Genomic DNA, 21091 nt, shown 5'->3' on the forward strand with positions numbered 1-21091 from the left:
TATCAATAATACCGATATGTATTTTGAGTTTCATGTAAGTCTGAGCTTGTTGTCTGCCTCAAACTCACCATAACAGAACATTCAAGTTTGACATGTTGCCATGGCAACGCCATATTAGATATCAATATCCCCACAACAGATTTACATCGGCCGTGTTTTGTCATTATTCTGATGAAGTTTTAAGGAAATCGAGTAAAAATAAGATGCTAAATTCAAAACATTTTGAAAATGACTCACTTCCTGCTGCCAGTTGGTGGCGCTATAACGTTGACTCTTAATAGTCACATATATACGATCTGTATCATACAACGAACAAACCAATGAAGTTTGATCAAATTCAGGAAATGTATGTGGACGTTATTAGACATTTCCTGTTTCTCATTTCTCGCCATAATTTCAACGCCTCACCACGGGCAAACCGTTCGAGATATCAAAAATCCCCTCGCAATTTTTCATCCCCAATGTCTTGAGATCATGTTCACCGAGTTTCGTGACGAACGGGTTGAAATCCTCAGAGGAGTATTTCAAATTCCAGAGCATGCTTTTTTTAAACAGCCCTGAATAGTTGACTTCCTGTTGGGCGGAGCCTAAGACATAAAGTGTGAAAGTTGTTCGGCTTAATGAGATCTATAAGTGTACCGAGTTTCATATAAATACATGCAAGTGTGTGTGAGCTATGGTTCAAGATTTCTGAAGGTGTTCCAGGGGGCGCTGTAGAGTCCCTGTGCCACGCCCGGGTCCCAGCCTCTGCAGCGTCCTGATGGCCGCAGATTCCAATGTGTGTGCCAATTTTCAAGAGTTTTTGAGCATGTTAAGGCCCCTTAAACCCCCCGGAAGGTTTAATAAAAAATAAAAAAAATAATAATAAGAAGAATAATCCTTAGAAGAACAATAGGGCTCTTCGCCCCTTCGGGCTTGAGCCCTAATAATCCTTAGGGGAACAATAGGGCTCTTCGCCCCTTCGGGCTTGAGCCCTAATAATCCTTAGAAGAACAATAGGGCTCTTCGCCCCTTCGGGCTTGAGCCCTAAATATGCTGCCCGAGATGATAGCCCAAGACTCCAGCATCCCTGTGACCATACAGAGGACAAGTGGCTTGGAGAAGGGATGGATGGATGGACAGAACACCTGCACTAACAAATTTTGTCCATTTATATATATCTACACATATGTGTATTGTACTCGCATATCTTTATTTTTTATTATCTGTATGTTGTTTCTCTGTGTACTGGAAGCTTCTGTCACCAAAACAAATTCCTTGTATGTGCAAATATACTTGGCAATAAATCTCTTTCTGATTCTGGCCATTATAAAATAATAATGAAATGTTTTAAAGATTAATGACTTAATGATGACTAAAGATCTATCAGTATTAAAATAAATAAATAAATTCCCCCATAATAAAAACCTTGTCAAAAGTTTACAAAGGAGACAACAGTCTCAGTGAAGAGCTTGAGCTTAAGATGCAGTATGACAACAAAGAATAAAATGGGATGACAAAAAGGTAAATAACAACACGTGTAAGCAGCAAAATATTTTTTAATGTGTGTCATTTTCCAACTAAGCTGTGATTTGTTTTACACCACAGCATCCTAGTGTGCATAAACTGTGTCTGTAGATTAGGTTAGGGTAAAGACCATGATGAATACTTACTCTGTATGTTGACAGGTCAATTCGGAGAGAGTTATGGAGCTGATCCAGCAGTCTAACAAAGCGATCTTTCTGCATTAACAGAGAGAGAAATGAGTCAGTGGTGAATAAAATCTAGCAAACAAAAAAGATTGGCTGTTTCTTTCTGCATTTTGAAAGCCAAAGCATGGTTTAGTTATTGAGTCAGAACACAAGATGTGTTTCTCTGACACCAGTCTCACTTTGAATGGGATCTAGACCTTGAACCAAGGACACAGAGCGTGGACACACATGAACAAAAACATACTGGCTTTTGGATTAATCCATCTGATGGCAATGAGACAACCTAAAAGGGATTCAAAGGTTCAGGGACACTGAAGTTCTCAGTTATTCACCGTGCTGTCTCTTTTCAAAATCCTTGTATTAGCAACACTCCTACAGAAGAAGGGAGAGTTTGTATTTATGCTTTGATAGGAGGAGCTGGCAAGATAGCATCTTCATCTGTGTCGTATGAGAGCCTCAGGGCATTTAGGATCAAAGGTTTTATGTGACTCTGATAATAACAGTCAAACTCACTATCACTGTGTGATCGAATGTGACATTATATCTTACACAACAGGTGATTCCGGTTTTTTAATTTGGCTGAGCAACATTCCAAAAGCATTGACACAGAGTCCAACACCACTAGGACTTTTCAATGCATGTATCGCTTTTCTGTGTTTGCATGTTCAAGAAAGATTTTCCAGATTATATCATTACACTACACATCAGTATCATTAAACTACTCAGCAGCTCAGACTACTATCCAAAAGTTTAGGTTTGATCAAATTTGTATAATATTTTACATTAACATTACAAAATATTTTAGAAGAACATTGCTATTTAAAAGAACTGTTTTAATATATTTGACTATGAATATTGTGTCTACTTGAATATATTATTATTAATTGAATTCATTCCTGTGGTTTCAGTGGCCATGACTCCAGTCTTCAGGGTCACATGATGCCTCTGAAATCATTCTGATGTCCCGATTTGGTGCTCAAGACACATTTATTATATTACCAATGCTGGAAACAGTGACACCTAATATTTTTGTGGAAATGGTGACACATTTTTCCAAGATGCTTCCATGAATACAAAGTTGAAAAGAATTTATTTTAACAATTATTTCAAATGGAAATCTTTCATGACAACATGTTCCTTTACTGTCACTTTATGCATGCTTATTGAATAAAATAATTAATTTCTTTTTACATGTTTGCACATATATATATACAAAAAACACAGTTGTTTTGCATTACCCCAAAGTTGGAGGCAGTGAAGCGGTCACAGGCGGAGACGTTGGTGACTGAGGTGGGATGAGCGTAGAATGCGTTGATGTTAGCCAGGAGTGTGCTCATTACCGCAGGAATACCAGACAGCATGTATTTATAGGAAAGACATGCAAAATGCCTACAGGTGGACAGACACAGACATCCAGGAAGAAACTGAGCATGCTTTTATTATTCGAAAAAAGTGACATTCACTATTATTACTTAGTATTGCGATGCTGTCTATGCAGGGTCAGAAAGCTCTCGGATTTCATCAAAAAATATCTTAATGTGTGTTTTGAAGATGAACAAAGGTCTTATGTGTTTGGAACAACATAAGGGTGAGTACTACATTCATAAACGCATAATCAGGTTTAATGTGTTGAATAGGATTATTAGTTCTAACTAACTGATTACTGATGTGGTTACACAATGCTACAAGCAGATAATTCCTATTAACAAAGGACTGTCAGGATACAGAAGAAATGCTCCAGGGCTTACGTCATGGCCTGATAGATGGATTCTATTCCGTAGCGCATGGCAAATTCGTCTACAATATCCTGAGCAAGCTCATCAAAGTAGACCTTCCAGGCATCATCTCCTCGTGCCGTGGGCAACTTCACCACACCTTGTCCTTCAACGTCTGTCACAAAGTGAAAAATATTCTACAAAAAAAGAGAGGGAGAAAGAGGCTCGGTGATGTCCTTTGCTATAGAAATTATTGTGTGTTATTTGCTTTCAAGCATACAGTTAATATATTAGATATGGTCAGATTTGAGTTAGATTTTGTAATATTTCCACAGCCTTATTCTCACCCAGGCTGCATTTATTTGATGCAAATTTCAGTTAAAATTGTACAAAATAATTGCAATTTAAAATAAGTGTTTTATTATATTTTAAAACGTCATTAAATCCTGTGATGCAAAGCTGAATCTTCAGCATCATTACTCCAGTCGTAAATGTCACCTGATCCTACAGAAGTCATTCTAATATACTGATTTGCTGCTCAGTATTTTGCATTATTTTCAATGTTGTAAACAGTTGTGCTGCTGTGGAAACCATGATACATTTTTCAAAGAACAGGTTCAAAAAACAGCATATCTTTTTTAAGCAATATAGAAGATCATCATGGTCACATTTGAATTTAATGCATCCACGCCGAATAAAAGTAAATTCTTTTAAAAACCGTAACTGCACATTATTTGCACTGTAGTGTACACAGACATTTGTTATCTAAAAAGAATTCAAAGTGGTGTGTGAAGGCATTTACCTCGTGCAAACATGTGTACTGAACATGATAAGGGGCCACTTTCTCTTCCCCTTTAATTTCCACACTTATCTGCAGTCTGATGGCCCCTGATACCGCTGACTTGTCTGTGCGTTTTTCTGCAAAAGTTTAAGATAACACATGGCCATTACATATCTGATACGAAACACAATTCTTCATTTATCGCATCTCGTAATGGTGACCCTTGATCCATGCATAGCAGTAGATACAGTTACATTTAACTTTTTTTCAAGAGAAAACAAATGTAAAGATATCAAAACTTTAAAATGAATACTAATACTGAGTATTTCCATCGGAAACAAACAATGTGTTGTTTTAGAAACCATACTTTCTGTAACATTATTATGCACTCGTGTGGCTGTAGACCATCTGACTGACTGTAAAAGATCCAGTGCTAATGTTCGACATATTTAATTTATTATGCAAGTCACAATCTTATCTTTGATCTAAATGCATTTCATGCAAATCATTCCATTATAAGATTTTTTTGGGACCAGGCTTATTAAAGCATTAAGAATAAAATAATATATACATATTATTACAAATCACATTTCATATTTTAGGCATAGATAATTTATGACATGCACGGAAATTGCAACACTTAGACAGACAGATGGTTTCATTTCTTGTGTGGCATGCTATAGAGCCATTCAGTTCGTAGTCCTAAAACCTTTAAGAAAATTACCAGTGTCTAGTCATGAGTTCCCTTGAGAATTTCTATTGGGTTTTTCAAATATCACTTTTAGATTTATGAGAAAAATAAGCTCTTCTTTAGGCCTTGTGGAGCAACTTCAGCTTTCAGTATTGAAAAAAATTTGCACATGAAGGTTTAAAAATTCATGTAACACTGTGTAATTTATTTTGTGGAACAAAACATAAAACCTTTTCAAAATTCCAGAGGGGACCCACAGCAAAATAGACTTCAAGTTTGTCTACAAATTGACATCATGCCTTAAAATCAGGAGAGCTACAGTACGTTCAAAGCCCTAGAGAATAAAAAAGATCATTCATTTAAACAAAAAATCAGTAACACCACACATGTGACACATGCATAAGCAGAGGAACTTACCGAGGTTGTACCAGACATCCATTTCTCCGCTGAGGGTTCGGACCTCAATTATGCTCTGACCCAAAAAGTCATCAGATTCTCTCTTCAGACGCTGCTTCACACGAGACTTTATATCGTCATCTTCATCCCACACACGCAGTTTAATGCGGTCAGATGAATTGTGACACTCACTAGGGAGGAGAAGGTAAATTTGTGAACAAATCCCAGCTGCTTTATAAAAGAAAGCTGAGATTTCAACAAAGTTGACAACTAATCATTATTAACACAAGTTGCTATATTTTTGACAAATGTAAACAGCGTAGTTATATTGATGAACCTAACTGTATTACTTGTAAGAACTTTTACTGTGATATTTATTAAAAACAAATGTATTCAATAAACTAAGCATTATCTCATTTTCATTAAAAAAAAAAAAAAGGGACAGTTCACCCAAAAAATTAATTTGTGTCATCATTTACTCATCTTCAATTGCTCCAAACCTGGATGAATTTCTTTCTTCTATTGGTAACCAAACAATCAAAAGTTGTTTGTAGCCACTGACTTCCATTGTATTTTTAATTTGTTTATTATGGAAGTAAATGGCTGCCAGCAACTGTTTGGTTACAAACATTCTTGAAACTATCCTTGAAAACATACTATTGCTTTTATAAAACAACAGGTTATTAAATAATGGTAAGGCACAATATTAACATGGTTAAGGGTGTCTTACAACACTGCTTAACCATGTTTATTTGAAAGATTATTGCTTCTTATATGTTGTATTAAGCCATATAAGATTATTTGTCAAATGTAATGCAATGCAGTACTTTCTTCCGGTATAACACTTTTTAACAAACTAGTGCAAAATTCACCTTTAAAATCTTCCTCATATTTTTTTGTAAATCATTTGTTGTTCTCTTAGGGGCCGTTTATGCGATGTTTCAGCCGAGAACGGGAAATTTTTTATGCTTTTTGCCTTTTCATTTAAACCAAATGGTGTTTTGGGGAATGAAAAAGCATACTTTTGAAAACGTGTAAACAACACCCAATACTGGAATCTTTGAAAACCGTGATGTCATGCGTGTACACAGTATGGTAGGTACACATGCGCAGTACATGCCGATTTTAAAGGCAAGCGCGCACAAACATATACAACAATGGTAGCCTACTGTTGCAAAGTGTGGATTTACTTCACCAATATTACAACCAACAGCGGAGATACAAGATATAATCGTCACAATCGTCGAGAGCATTAGAAGAAATATCTGAGACAAGAGTGATGACATATAACAACACCTAAGCAATGATTTCCTGATTACATTAAAAAGAAATGCAAATAAGAACACAGCAGATAAAAGACAGGATTCCAAAAGAGCAAAGAGAACAGAAAATATTGTAAAAGACTCACAAATTGAACGTCTCCTCCCACACAGGGTTAAGGTTACCGTAGATGGTTTTGGTTCTCTTCTTAGTCTTGCCAACCTGAACGGTCACATACGGATCACTGGAACCAGTTCTGTCTTTAGCCTGCAGGCCCTGAGCACTCACCACTGGAAAAAACACATGAACAAACAGACTCTTGTAGGGGAAAATGAATTCCAATGCTGGCACAGTGCATATCATTAAAAGCTCTATTAGAAATCTGCATTTATACAACCATTCCTTGATTACAGAAAGGTATGAGAGCAATAACAGCTGTCCCTGCTTCCGTACCCGTGATGGAGATTTTGGCAGACCACTTTGATGTTCCGTCAAGCACAGTCTGTTTGATGGCCTTCATCTGCTGAGCATGGTTCAGTTTAGTCATATTGAACACAAGCCTTATCATTTCAAAGATTTCAGGCCTGTTCCTCTCTCGGATCTTCATGCGGTCCTTCATGGCTGATATGATGTGCTGGGTTCTGTCCTCTGCTCCGGTTTTGGAGCTCTTCTCAGCAGCTCCTAGCAATCGTAAAGAAGTGTTTAATGACATAATTGAATCACAAAATAAAACATGCAATGAAAAAAGAAATCAAAAACATGACAAATACTGAACACTGTACACTTTTTGCATATTTGGCATATATTTCATGAATTGCATAGTGCATAATCTTAAATATTTCTTACTAATTTTTACATGCTTTCTCCTCACGGAGTTGGTAACTTTCATTAAAAAAGCATTTCTCAATGGCACAGATGTAACATTCATAACAGATACTGCTAAGAAATTAAATAAACAGCTTACTGTAATTGTTGCATGAAGATTAAAGAAAGAATACATATATAGATTTGTTTTGCTGTTGCTGTTTTTTTTTCTGTGTTTGGTTGATGACTCACTCTGTAAACAGTCTGCGTTGAAAAGCTCCTGGCATTTTTCGTGGCATTTGACTCCACACTCTGAGCAGCGCATGCCCTGCCGCGCGATGCCCCACAACAAACCCTCACACTCGTAGCAGTAGGTAGGCGTGGTGGCCGTCCACACTTCAAAGTTATGGGGTGTCGTGCAAGAAATAGGGTAAATCAGAGCCTGGAGGGTCTTCTTGTACACGTGATTCTTCTACAGAGAGAGAAAATACACTGAAAACAGTTTCTGCCATAAACAGGCCCTAGATGCAACCATGAAGAGGACATTTTAAAACAAACCCCAGATCACATGTAGGACGTGTTGAAATAAAACATCATGAAGTAGTTAAGAATGGTTCAAACAGAAAATAGACAGAAGCATTGAGAAGTACATAAAAAGGCAAGAGTACAAAGATACTCTTTATAAATTCTGGTCCTGGTTCATGATGTAGGTGTAGTTATGCAAGTGGGCTCACAGGTGTCAAACTGATGACCAAATGAGAGCCACATCACATCTACATAAAGTGTAGGTGGCATACATCTTTTTCTATTTTAAAAAAAAAGTTTTCATCAATCCAAAGAAGCATTTTGAAGGATACCTTTACATTTTGATAAAAGACATTTTAACTAGAATTATGTCAACAATTACTCTATTATCACTACAACACAAAAGCAACAAAAAACACTTAAATTAAAATCAAATGAAAAAGATGCTGTCAAGCTATAAAAATGACAAAAAACATCTTTAACGTAAAAATGTTACACAATTTGTTTATTCATGATTGGTCTGCTTCTGTATATTATTTTTGAAAGTCTGCTAAAAGACATCATTCGTTCTTTTAATTTGTTAAAAATGATATATTTTCCTGGTGAGTACTTTTTAATGAAGACATTTGACACAAATAAGATCATTATTTACCAAACTGTCACATGGTTACTGGTTACAATACATGTGACCAAATGGTATTCAATGATGTTACTCATGGCTTTTCAGTGAGTAGAAACTTTTTTTGTTGTTGTTCCTTTTTGCAGTTCCATGAATGTCAGGCTGTTTTTAAAAATGCATATTGTGAACTGTTCAACTGGGCTTTTCCAATCATTTTCCATTTATCCAATCAACAATGATAGAACCAAGTCATGCATTGCATCTAGACTTTTTTTTGATGATCTGTTTCACTCAAATGTATTTCACAATGCAGGACAAAAGCTCTGTCGCTAGTCTTGTTATAACACAAACAGCTTGATAAAGTGAGAAGCAGAAAGACAACAGATGTTTGTGTTTGTTGCATCTCCTACCAGTTCTTCGTCCTTCAGTGAAGAGCGTGCAGCTAATGCATGAGAGATCCCTGCTTTCCTGGACTGCACAAGAGACTGAGAGGGGAGCAAAGGTTGAATATGAACATGAGCCTATTTATTAACAATCAGTAATTGTAGCACTCATTATACCATTTTATGCTCTCCCAGTGGGTTTAGCAAAAGTTGTCCTTTAAGTTTCCTTAAACACCTGGAAAATGTTGTTCTATGTGTGTTTCCACTACATTCCCATTAATTTGCTAAGCACTGTTCTGCCATTAATGGCACCAGGTCTACTTAAATGGCTTTTAGCATTTCATAGTTAACTTTGTAAATAATAAAGTATAGTAGCAACAACACATACAAAACCCAGCCTAGATAAACTGTTGATACATCATGCTGAACTCTCAGTGTTAGTTATATAGCTTAAGGCAGACCAATGCGCCAAAGATTGATTTTCCATGAGAACAGAGATGAGAGTATAATTTAGCCTCTCTTAGCTAATGACAGTGATTAAAAACATGCAAATGTCCTGGCTTTTTCTTTTCTTGAGCCCCCAATCACTCAGCAAGTCAATTGTGGTACAGGGTGAGTGACGGGGCTGGCAGGTCATGGTTAAGGTTCAGTCGATGGAGAAAAATGCCTGAAAGCTAACTACTGTACAAGGATCGATATTACATTGCTAGGCGAAAAACAAAAATAAGAAAAAATAAGTATTTTATCCCTTGTATATCATTTGGATGGCACATCTTAATAATTATTAACAAAAAATATTAAAATTTTGACAAAATAATGAAGGATAAATCATATGATAATGTTTATCACTCTAATTATGGGTAAAATATTGGAAATGTTAAAGCAATGTTTATTAATCAATAAACACCACTATTATGGAATATATTATTGTTGGATAATGCACTGCTGAATAATGTTACTCTTCGTAACTTCTATGCATGTTAATATTAATATTATGCAAATATTTAAATTCTAATGATAAAATGTTTTTTATATGTACACGTCAACATTAAATTAGGCAACATTAGTGTCCAGGTTTGATTACACAGAAATATTTAACCACCGAATTCAGCAAGTGACCTTTCAGAATCGATTTGTGCAATAACCTTTGTTTATATTCCGCTTAAAACAACTTTTATATAAAAAAAAGTGTTTGCTGGCATGAAAACTGTTGTGCAAGTTTCTGACTCATGGGCATGTCAGTAAACTGGAGGAGAAGATGAGCACTTCAAATAAAGCTCTGCTTCTCAATCGTATGCACACTTGTCTGGTTTTTAATGCATTTAGTCACATAAGATGTCCTTCTTTAAGGGAGTAGAGAAGACATTCAACTACAAGATTGCTGGAAAATTACACGTATTACACCAATTACACCAAAATCCATTTTAAACAAAAACAGACCACTTGTAATATCAAACCCTTCTGAGACAGGATGTCATACGGTTATTCATTGGTGATATATTATTACTGCTCTGCAATCACACCAGAATAGAGCAGCAGACCAAAGATGATGGTATCACACACTGAGGACCAATCATTTTTGACATATAAACTACATCTGTACAATATATATTATATTTTTTGCGTGAAAAAATTACAGCACTTTTGTCTTTAGTGTGGACGGAAAAAATGCTTGTCACTGGAATCTTCTAACATCGTGTCTTTTTAGGACGCGTATTATAGCTTAAATAATTTAGACCTTAAAAAAATCTTTACAAAGCATTCACTTATAGAAAGATTTACTTACCATGGCCTGGTAATGAAGGAAAGCAAAGCATTAGGGAAAAGAAATATGACAAAAGATCAGATCATATTTCAGCTAAACTTTTAGTTATATTGGAAAGATTTAGATTACAATTGAAAATAATTGGAAATATTACCAAAAATGTGAAAATGTTGCATTTCAATATGGAACAATATGAAAAAAATAACAAATCAAAATCACTCACCACATCGCTAACCAAGGGGATAGGCTTCTTCTTCCTAAGGTCAGGCATGCTATCAATGCCAAATATTCCTCCTCCCCTAAAGATATTTATATGGATATTACAGAATAAATAAAAAAACTGCTAAACAACAACATTGTTCAAAAACGGTGAAAGTGAATGAGTAAGAGATCATACCCAGCTTTGGCCCACGGATGTTTGTTATAGTCTCCATTGATATTCTGTTGAGAGGATGATCAAGTTGTGATGCATTAAAACAAATATTAAATGTTAAAACATATAGACAACAAAAACAGCACGTAATGGAAAATAAGGAGAAAGAGGAACAGAGAAAGCCCTGCCATTTGGTTGATTGAATTTCACTATATTCATGAATATACAAGCAGAATGATCCAGTCACGAGAACAATTCCAGTCAAGGCAAGATTAAACATGCAAAGGCTCAGAATTCTCTAATGTAACTTCCTGTCAGAAAATCACAATTTAATTTACTTTCAAGACCTAAATCTAACAAGAGAAAATTATTTTTGCTTTTGATGTGAATGCAGGAAGATAAAGGCTTATCTTTCAAAGAAGCAATTATATATATATATATATATATATATATATATATATATATATATATATATATATATATATAACTAGAATAAACAAGTTTTTATATTTAGAATATTTTTGTTAACTATATAATTAGGACAAATAATTGAAGTAGCATTTATGCCACCTCCGTGCTGTCAAAACACAGACCATGTTATCTCATCATCATAACTCATCATTTGGCAACAGACTGTGCACTAAATGAAGCATTTCTTACTCCAAAAGAGATTAATTGTTAATGTAATTGCAACAAAATCAATAACCTCCCAATGCAAGATCATTTGTAATGCCAAACCCCTCAAAACAAAAAATCATAGCTATAAAACTCTGACTCAGCAACCCTAGGCCTTAAAATGAATCTGCCATCACAGTTTCTATTTTATACGGTATAACCGGGAGGGATACTTTAATGAGCCACAATCAATAACACAGACTGAAAATGTGTGTAATGTTTACAATGCAGCATAGAGTACAAGCCATGAGAACAAGGCATGATTTAAAAATGAAATAAAACAGACACAAGTAACTCAACACAATGCAGGAAACCCAAATCAAGGAAGCCTGTTAGCACCATGCACACTAGAGACCTTCAAACAGCATCATTTATCTCTAGCAGTGCGAACATAAAACACCAAGGCACTTTTTAAACCATGAGAAAAATATATAACCTGATCTTCATCCTGGCTTCCATCTGAAAATAACAATAAATAGCACAACAGGCTATCACACCATTTTTAACCAGAACTAGACAACACTCTTTAAATAGAAATAAAGCAATTAAACTTGTTGTTCAAGAACATATTTACAGTACATCTGCGGATGAACATGAACTGCATAAGTGTTGGGATTTTCGCAATTAATCAAGACAGTTCATAAAAGTTTCACTAAGATGTATTATTCATTTATAATGGCTCCTAAATTTTCACTGCACTCTACTTTCATGTCTGATTTGTTTTAATTTCAATTTGATGAGTGTAATTAGTTTGTTTGAGCCTGGGGAACCAGATTAGTTTAACACCCAGCAGGACGCTTGGTAATATATCTGCAGGAAAGGACCAAACACCCACTGGCTACGTTTCTGATGACATCAGATATTTTATAGCTAAAAAAAATGTTTCAATGTTATTTGTGAGACACATTTGATGTGCATAGCCACCAGAATGATTTATTTTCAATTCCTGACATACATTTCAGAAGATTGACTTCACAGAAATTAACTAACACTGCAAATTTGAAACGTCAGAAGAACTTCTAACACGTGACAATGAAGGAGAACAATGAATAGGAATGTTTAGAGCCTCCAAACTCAATATACCTGGGTTCAAATCATCTTCAGAAAATGTTGACATGGTCCCTATACTGAGTTGTCTTCTGGACTCTCTCTTCTCCCTTAGGATCTGCTGGAAACTTCTGAGGCACTTCAGACGACGTGCATCCCGCTGACTAAGCTCTGCTTCACTACTTCCTTCTGTAGAGGACTCAGTGGGAGGCTGCGTTTCCCCTGCCAGTGTTCTTTGCTCCTCTTCTACTGTTAGTTTCTCAGGAGAAAAAGAGTCTGGGATAATGTCTGTAGAGAAACACTGTGGTAACTGAGCATTGGTTGGATGTCCAGATGTAGCATCTGATGCATTACTGGTGGATGAGTCCAACCCTGGAGAATTTGGATGTTCTGAATGTTCAGGCAATTCAGGTTTTGCTTTGGTGGAGATGCATTGAGGTATCTCTATGAAACCTTTTTCTGTAACGATGGCTGGAGGCTGCTCAGAATAATTTGTTTCTATTTGTGTAGTCTCCATCTCTGTTTGAGGCATGTCTAAATTTGGTGTCTCAGTATTTACCATTCCTTGTGGTTCCTCACGTGGGGAGATCTGCGTATGGACTTGGACCCTTTCACCAGGTGTAGTAGCAGTAGCTCCATCCATCTTCTTCAGAGCTCCTCGCAAGGCAGTTTTGAAATCAAGAACTGCTCTACCAAACTTTTTCACATTAAACGTCACATTACTGTCATCAGCAGAGCCTGGCTTCCAATCAGGGACATTTTGATTACAGAGTGATGTACCTTCATATAGAAAGTTTCTGGATGGCTCAACAATCACACTTTCTGTTGACTTGCTTTTAAATGGAACTACGCAATTTTCACAAGACGACGCACAATTCTGATCAACAGAGCTCTGAGGACATTTAGCATGTGCATTGCAATTGTGGCAGCCCAAACCAGGTTCTTCAGGCAGCATTTCTGCATCATACAGCTTCCAATCTCCTCTATTGCTAACAGGAGAGTTGTAGTGTTTACCAGATACTATGGAAATTTGATCCGAGGTGCCCATCTTACAAGTACTTACAGCTCTTGATGGGTCCCAGCTGCCCACTTCACCCATGCAGCACTCTGCCTCTTCAAAACTGCCTTGTCTGGAGCAAGAATCATCTTCGCTCCAACAGATATCTCCGCTCCCACTATGTTTTAAAGCCACTGGGTTCCAGGTCTGACTTTCACCCCCTGCTTTGCCATGTCCAAAGTTGGGTTTTTCTGGATCAGATTCAGACTTGGAACTCTGACCCGAAGACAGAGAACTGGTGCTCGGACAGTCCTGTCCATCCTGGCGCTCAAGGTAACCAAAGCTAAGCTTCCTTCTCCTTGCACCTTGAGATACATCAGACCTTTGATTAGATGCTTCTTGTATAAAAGGATGATGTTCATTGTGGTTTGAAGTCTCAACACTAGTGAAAGCTGACTGCCTTGGTGCCTCTTTGTGCTTCCCATCTATGACTTGATATTCTGAGAGTATATCACCACAGCTATTTGAGGATTCAACAGTGTAGCAGCCTATACTAACAGTGTTATCTGATTTGTGTGTATGGAGGGAGTGACCCTCAGTGCCACTCATTGCTCCTGGCCAAGTATTGACACCAGATTTGTTTCCAGAACGCATGCATTCGATCTCCATTAGGACAGCATCTACACAGCTAGAGACCTCCTCGACAGAGCCATGAACAGATGACAGGTACTCCCTCAAGTCTGAAATCTCCTCTTGAATTTTATTGATCCCTCTCAATTCCTTCAGAATGTGCTCAACGATAGCACTTGATTCTTCCTCTTTATAGTCTTCATTATTCCCCTCCACGACTTCATCCAGCATCGCCATATTTAACCTGCACAGCAAAGTCTCCGTCTGTCTTTTAGGCTCACCATCAAGTCCTCTTCCAGACAAAAGCGTAGTCCCATTTACATCTTGGGTCATTTGGTTTTGAGCTACTGTAGAATTACTGTTGTGCTGCAAAGTGCAAGGAATTCTGATGCCTCCCTCTCGATTTAGCTCCACTTCCCCAACACAAGCTGCCCCAGAAACCACTCCCAGCCCATGTCCATTTGGCACCTGAGGTGAGCAGCAGACCTCTGCTGAAGCTAATCCTCTCCTGTAGTAGCTCTGCAGCTTTTCAACATCCTCTTCCCCCTCTTCATCCTCTTCTTCAATTCCAGCACAGTAAAGACCCGAAGGCTGGACAGAATGATCTGCAGATCCCTGCAAGAAACGATGAATTTTCCCACGCAACACCAGAGCAACTTTGGGATTAGGCTGCCTTCTCTTTGGCGCTGAAGTTTTCTTTTTGGGTCGGGGATATTGAGGGACACCTGTGCCATCCTGTCCATTGCAGCGGTTGCGGGAGAACATCGTTTTCCTCCCTTCTTCCATGCTGTAGAGCTGAATCACATTACTCAGGCTTGAAATACAGCATCTGATGATATAAGTGAGAGATTATCGGTTGATTTAAGTAGGGCTAAATCCACGACTATGAGGGGAAAGTACATCTTGAAGCATCACACCAGCAAAAATTTACTGATTTTGTCAAGTACATGACTGAATATGCATTTGATCTAGACCTTCAATTTTGTATACAGTTAATTTCCTCCCTTATCAAAGTTTTGTCATGTATTTTCAGCAACACAAAGTAAACAACAACACAGAGAATTTATCATCTGCATATGTTCTGACTCACCCAAAGCGCAGTTTAAAACACACTGAAAGTGTCTACTTATTAATTTTCACATGACCTGGTCCAAAATACCATTGACAGAGGTCACATTTATTATGTTGAAATGTGCCCCAATTATATTTATGCAAGCTTATGGGCAGCTCTATCAGACTGACTAGCATTTTCTCCTCAGAAACACAATGAACATTATCCCTTTGTTTTTATCTCGCAAGAACTAAAATCTACCACACACAAAGATTCATGTAAATAATGTGAAAATTAGTGATGCAAACACATATCTAAATAAATCAATCAATCAAACAAAAATGTATAAAAGTGAAAGGACAAAGTAACATTATACTAGCATTCCAGCAGTAATATACAAAGACTGAAAATGCAACAGCACTTTTGGCTTTGCTTATCTGCTAAAGAGAAAACATACAACAGATAAGGAGAGCAAAAGATAAACTAAAGACCTTTTAAGAACATTCACTTAAATCCATGGCATCTCAGTGCAACAGTAAAGTAATATAGCAACACAGCCCTGACATTACATTATATGATATACACATTCTATTGCATAAATCAAATCAAAATAATGTTTCCCTACAAGAGAGCTGCATTAAAACCACAAAAGGCTATTCTCTTTGTATATCTTGGTGCATTATACTATTTGCTATGCCTAACTCATTCTCCATGCATACTAAAGTACGAAATACAGCAAGATACAAATTTTGCCATGGAAAATCTGCAAAAACAGACTCAGGAACATTTCATTCACTTTCGGAGATCAGTATATAAAAATAACTGGAATCTTGGGAGAGCTGAAGATGCATGCTGGCTCATCGACTCCTTGTGGAGAGTCAATTAACCAGAGAAAATGTCACATGTTTGTGCAAAATCATGTGACATTGGACGAGTAGCCATGGAAACCATGTGCTATACCTGCAGTCAGGGTCTCTATAGAAAGATATCTATCTATATACTAAGATGGGAGTTACCTGCATAAAACTCACTCTTCTATGTTTTTATTCCCATCTATGTTTCTTTGTACTGTTATCTACTCCCAAGCATCAACTTAAGACAAGTTATACATGCAGGCAATCAGGAATTACTAATCGACCCATAGATGTTAAGCAGGTATAACCCAAAATAGATTATTCTGAGTTATTCTGCTTATCTTATTTTGACACCCTTGTTCTGGGAGTCTGCATGCTGCATATATTTTTTGACAGACACCAACTGCATATTTTAGCAGTCTCTCCCAAATAAGTACACGGTCGAGTATGTCTCTCTGAGGTAGTGTTCGATTGGACAGTGAGGCTAAGAGAAGATGAGTTATGGTGTGGTTAAACCACAGTGTTATAAATGGTGTGAGAGTTGTGGCGGAAGTGTTATATCTCTCATATGTGATGAAACCTTAAGTCCTTCTGCATCTCCTGTCTCGATCGTACACTCACACTTGTCTAACTAGAAACAACTGGATGAGAGTTCTCAAAAGCCAAAATTTTTATGCCACATTTTGTTTACACAGTCTTACGCTTCACTAGTTTGCTTGCATGCCTCACGGTCTCGCCTTTTCACCTAGTCTTTTCCACACTCTCTCTATCTGTCATTCACTGTAGGTAAGGGCATTCAGGGGTGAGTGATCCACATAAGCACAGTGAGAAGCACACTAATGTGGCTTTTTGAGATCACTGAAGCACAAGGGCTAAAGGTAACACCATTTCTGCATCTATGTGTTTTGCCCATCTTCAAGGCATGCGTTTTCTGTCTACCTAAAGGTGTGGAAGACAAAGGCACAGAACAAGCAGAGGCGTAGGGGATGCTGGAAGGAGAAAGCAGAGGGTAAACACACTACCACCCACAACACCAGCTTTTGAGCATGGAGCACATTCACCTCAGTGAGACATTGAGACAGGAAGGTAGGGGACCAAAAAAAAATGAGGTGCCAGGCAAAGCGAGGCGTCTGTGACACTGAGTGCTTGAGGAACGTTTCACTTAGGGTAGCTAAAATTATTTCAGAGTCTTTTCACCCAGCCCTACAGCTGTCCGGAAGATGATACACATTACTATGCCTCTACTACAGACATTATAAGTCCAAAAATTCAATTCCAGTGATTCCAATATTTCATCCCCTTTTCCTGGACAAAACAGATCTTATTACCGAAATCAAAAACCAATTAATAAAAATAACAGCATTTCTCCTTGGCAACACACATTAAGCAATTTTCATTAAATACAAATAAATTGACTTTTAAAATGAGTTTACTGGGTGCAAAAAAAAAAAAAAAAAGATTAATAATAATTATAAAAAATTCCATTACTGTGCAAAAGTCTTCAGCCACTAGTATTTTCACCAACAAAAAATGGTTTTAAGTCAGTTATTTCTATCTTTTGCTGTAGTGTGTTAGGAGTAAATATCAGTTTACATTTCCAAACATTATTTTTGCCATTAAATGTAATAATCCAGTGAGAATTTTGTTTGCACAGGGAGTCAACCAGCAGCCAGTGCTCCATACAGAGATCTGATCTCATCATCATCAGTCTTTCTGGAATGACATGAAGAAACAGAACAAACTGAGACAGACTCAATCCAGAAGAACTGTGGTAATGTCTCCAAGACACTTCAAGAAACTTACCTGCAATGTTACCTGAAAGACAATGCACTCATGCACCAAGGGCAAAAGCTTTTTTTTTAATGCATAGTGTGGTCACACCAAATGTTGATTTAATTTAGTTAAGTTAATAGAAGTTAATTCATAAAATATATTTATGGCATTATTTTTGAAGGCATCCTCACTTTAGAGCATTTTTACTCAAGTGCCTAAAACTTTCCACAGTACTGTAGCTTTGCAGGTTCCTTGAAGCGTTTTGGAGACATTGCCACAGTTCTTCTGGATTGAGTCTGTCTCAGTTTGTTCTGTTTCTTCATGTTATTCCAGAAAGACTGATGATGATGAGATCAGTGTGGAGCACTGGCTTTATTTATTATATACTATATATACTATATACTGTGTGTGTGTGTGTGTGTGTGTGTGTGTGTGTGTGTGTGTGTGTGTGTGTGTGTATAATGTTTTTTTCTTCATGAGTGCAGTGATCCAAAGTCAAAAAGTGCATTAAATAAATATAATTGATTAATGGTCAGCAACACGTATTAACCATTTTATTGTCAAAAAAATAAAGAAAATGTTTTTTATAATGCAATAGAAGGATCAAATAAATAGCTTCTTCGTGACTGATTATTAATTGGAATTTTAATTGCCAATGCCTCTTTCAGAGCTCACAGCTTTGCACACCACTTCTCACATCTTTCATATACAGTACCATATTACAAGTGAAGCATGTAATTGTCTACACAATGTGATGAATGCCAGGGTTTTTAATGAATCTTGCCTTTCACTGGGCTTTAGATTTGGTTCAAACACGTGTCTTTGCTGACACTACCAGACAGTGTGACCTTGCTACATACAGAAGACACACTTTCTATAGTACACACATAGAAGACTCAAATCTGTATGCCAGAAATTTTAATTGTGAAAATATTACATCTTACTTAAAATAGAAAATGATTCTAACTATACGGCAAGCAAAGGCACAATAAGTTGATGATCAATTATAGAAAATTGCTGTGCCAATCTATTTCCCTTTCTCTCATACTGACCCATGTCCCATTCTCTTTTTCACTATAATTTTATCCAGACAGTCAAGTGAAATGACTAGACATTCATCTACCGAAGCAAAAGCAATAGCACACAGTCTAAACAATGTTTGTAGAAGATCTATTCTTCACTGCAATCTGCTACATATTTTCAGATATTGATCATTTCATTGATCATGCTGTGTCTAAATGTTGCTTCAAACATCCAAAGCAAATAAGAACAAAAAGAAAAGAACTTTTAAAAACAACAGGTTGTGTGGAAGACAAGAATATTTTTTTGTGTGTTTTTTTCTTATTCAAGAATAAAAGACCAGAAATGCATTGAAGGTCAAGATTGAAGAACAATACCTACAGCACAGCACGACCTTTGAATTGAACTTGGCTACTTTTTTGCATGCAAACTAAGTAAATATTAAATCTGCCACACATTCAAAATGAAACGCAATCATAACGATGGAACAACAACCTGTTGACTTCACAGTAACTGCAACTAAATGCAAATAAGAGTGAGATAACCAGCCAGCTCCAATATCTATATTACTGAACATGCACTAAATTACAATAAAGTACCACTAACCAACACGATTACACTCAAACTTATATCAGTGGATGCATGACACCTTAGATAAGAGAGGAAAGTATTCAGATGATTAGATTAGTCCTGTTTATGTTTCAATTGCATAAACCTATATACAGTGAATAGAGTACTTGAAGAAATCATACACAAATAGATTTCCTTAATAATATTAACCAATACATAGTGCAACAAAATACAGAAAATAAAGCAAAACCTTTTCTAAAATAATTTTGTAAAAGCTTGCAATAAGATAAGTTCTCTAAATACTAACAGAAATTATTATCGAAATATATTTAATAAAAAAAAAATAATCCAACTTACCACGTTGAAGCTGCACAGATCAGTTAAACCACATGTCTATATGAAAAATATAGTGAGAATTTTCCAACAGAGTCGAATTATAAAAAGAGCTCCACATTGTGATTCAAATGTAGAAAGGGACTGGTTCAAGTCCAAAGGTAAAATAAATGTCAAAAATAGAGTGAAAACGACAGATTTAGCTTTTATCCAAAGCTCCAGAGAGCTTCCACAATAATCCAATAAATTAACCTTAAAAAGAAATCAATGTCAGTTCCTTATGTTCTCTATTATAGCACAAGTTAAAGTCTATGTAGTCCTGGCAAGCTCCTCAATGCAATCTTCTCATTTAAATTATTGACGAACTATAATTCATTCAAATATACGCGTAATTCTTATTCCTGCTCCTTCACACACATTTGTGTCAGTGTTCCACTCCTCTATCTCTGATTCTCCCGTCTCTTCCTCCTACACTCCTCGGGCTTGTTGCTAAGAACACATCCACCCTCGGCTGTGTGTGAGTGTTCACACACTTTCACCCATTCTCCTCCTCTCTCTCTCTCGTTCTCTCGCTCTCCCTCACACTTCTGCCTTATTCACTCTTCACTTCTCCATCCATCTGTTTCTCTCTCTCTTCCTCCCCCTTGCGGAGGCTTGCACACACTCCACATCTCTCCTACAACTCTTCTTCCTCTCACTATGACATCATCTCATCGCTGTGTCCAAAGTGCTAGATGAGTTGCATCATGAGCGCAGCAAGTTTTTTTTCATGTCATTTTTGACAAAAGAATTGCTTCAGGGATTAGTTCATCCACAAACAAACCTGACATTATTTATCCACCTTCATGTTGTTCCAAACCTGTATGATTTTTTTTTTCATCTTCAGTTGATCATGAGAACATAAGTCTGTGGGTTATAATGTTGTTTTTGGTTATAATGTTGTGCTCGAAAAAAAATAAATAAATAAATAAAAAGTTCCATGGAATAAAGAAAGTCATACAGGTTTTAAACCACATGAGGTTCAGTAAATGATGAGAACTGTCATTTATGAGTGAACTAATGGATACATGAGTACAAGTTAAAAACAACAACAGCACATCATTTGGCAATACAACGGTTTTATATCTGCTGACAAGAC

General features: G+C 36.7%; 1 protein-coding gene across 4 annotated transcripts in view; it reads right to left on the minus strand.

Annotated features, from left to right (window-relative positions):
* LOC127957296 (protein unc-13 homolog B) overlaps positions 1–20506 on the minus strand; it is a 118289-nt gene extending 97783 nt beyond the window's left edge. For all 4 annotated transcript variants that reach the window (XM_052555761.1, XM_052555760.1, XM_052555759.1 and 1 more), the window contains exons 1-14: positions 19978–20506; positions 12762–15181; positions 12115–12137; positions 11028–11071; positions 10854–10929; positions 8893–8967; positions 7591–7810; positions 6988–7215; positions 6683–6824; positions 5296–5465; positions 4209–4324; positions 3440–3603; positions 2930–3080; positions 1653–1721 (exon numbers count right to left, since the gene is read on the minus strand). In XM_052555761.1, coding sequence (XP_052411721.1) covers positions 1653–1721; positions 2930–3080; positions 3440–3603; positions 4209–4324; positions 5296–5465; positions 6683–6824; positions 6988–7215; positions 7591–7810; positions 8893–8967; positions 10854–10929; positions 11028–11071; positions 12115–12137; positions 12762–15138 — 3855 coding nt within the window. In that variant the 5' untranslated portion in view covers positions 15139–15181; positions 19978–20506. The remainder of the gene's footprint in view (positions 1–1652; positions 1722–2929; positions 3081–3439; positions 3604–4208; positions 4325–5295; positions 5466–6682; positions 6825–6987; positions 7216–7590; positions 7811–8892; positions 8968–10853; positions 10930–11027; positions 11072–12114; positions 12138–12761; positions 15182–19977) is intronic.
* Between the last annotated feature and the right edge of the window lie 585 nt (positions 20507–21091).

Source organism: Carassius gibelio, chromosome B5 (genome assembly GCF_023724105.1).
Source record: "Carassius gibelio isolate Cgi1373 ecotype wild population from Czech Republic chromosome B5, carGib1.2-hapl.c, whole genome shotgun sequence".
In the NCBI taxonomy this organism is placed as follows: Eukaryota; Metazoa; Chordata; class Actinopteri; order Cypriniformes; family Cyprinidae; genus Carassius; species Carassius gibelio.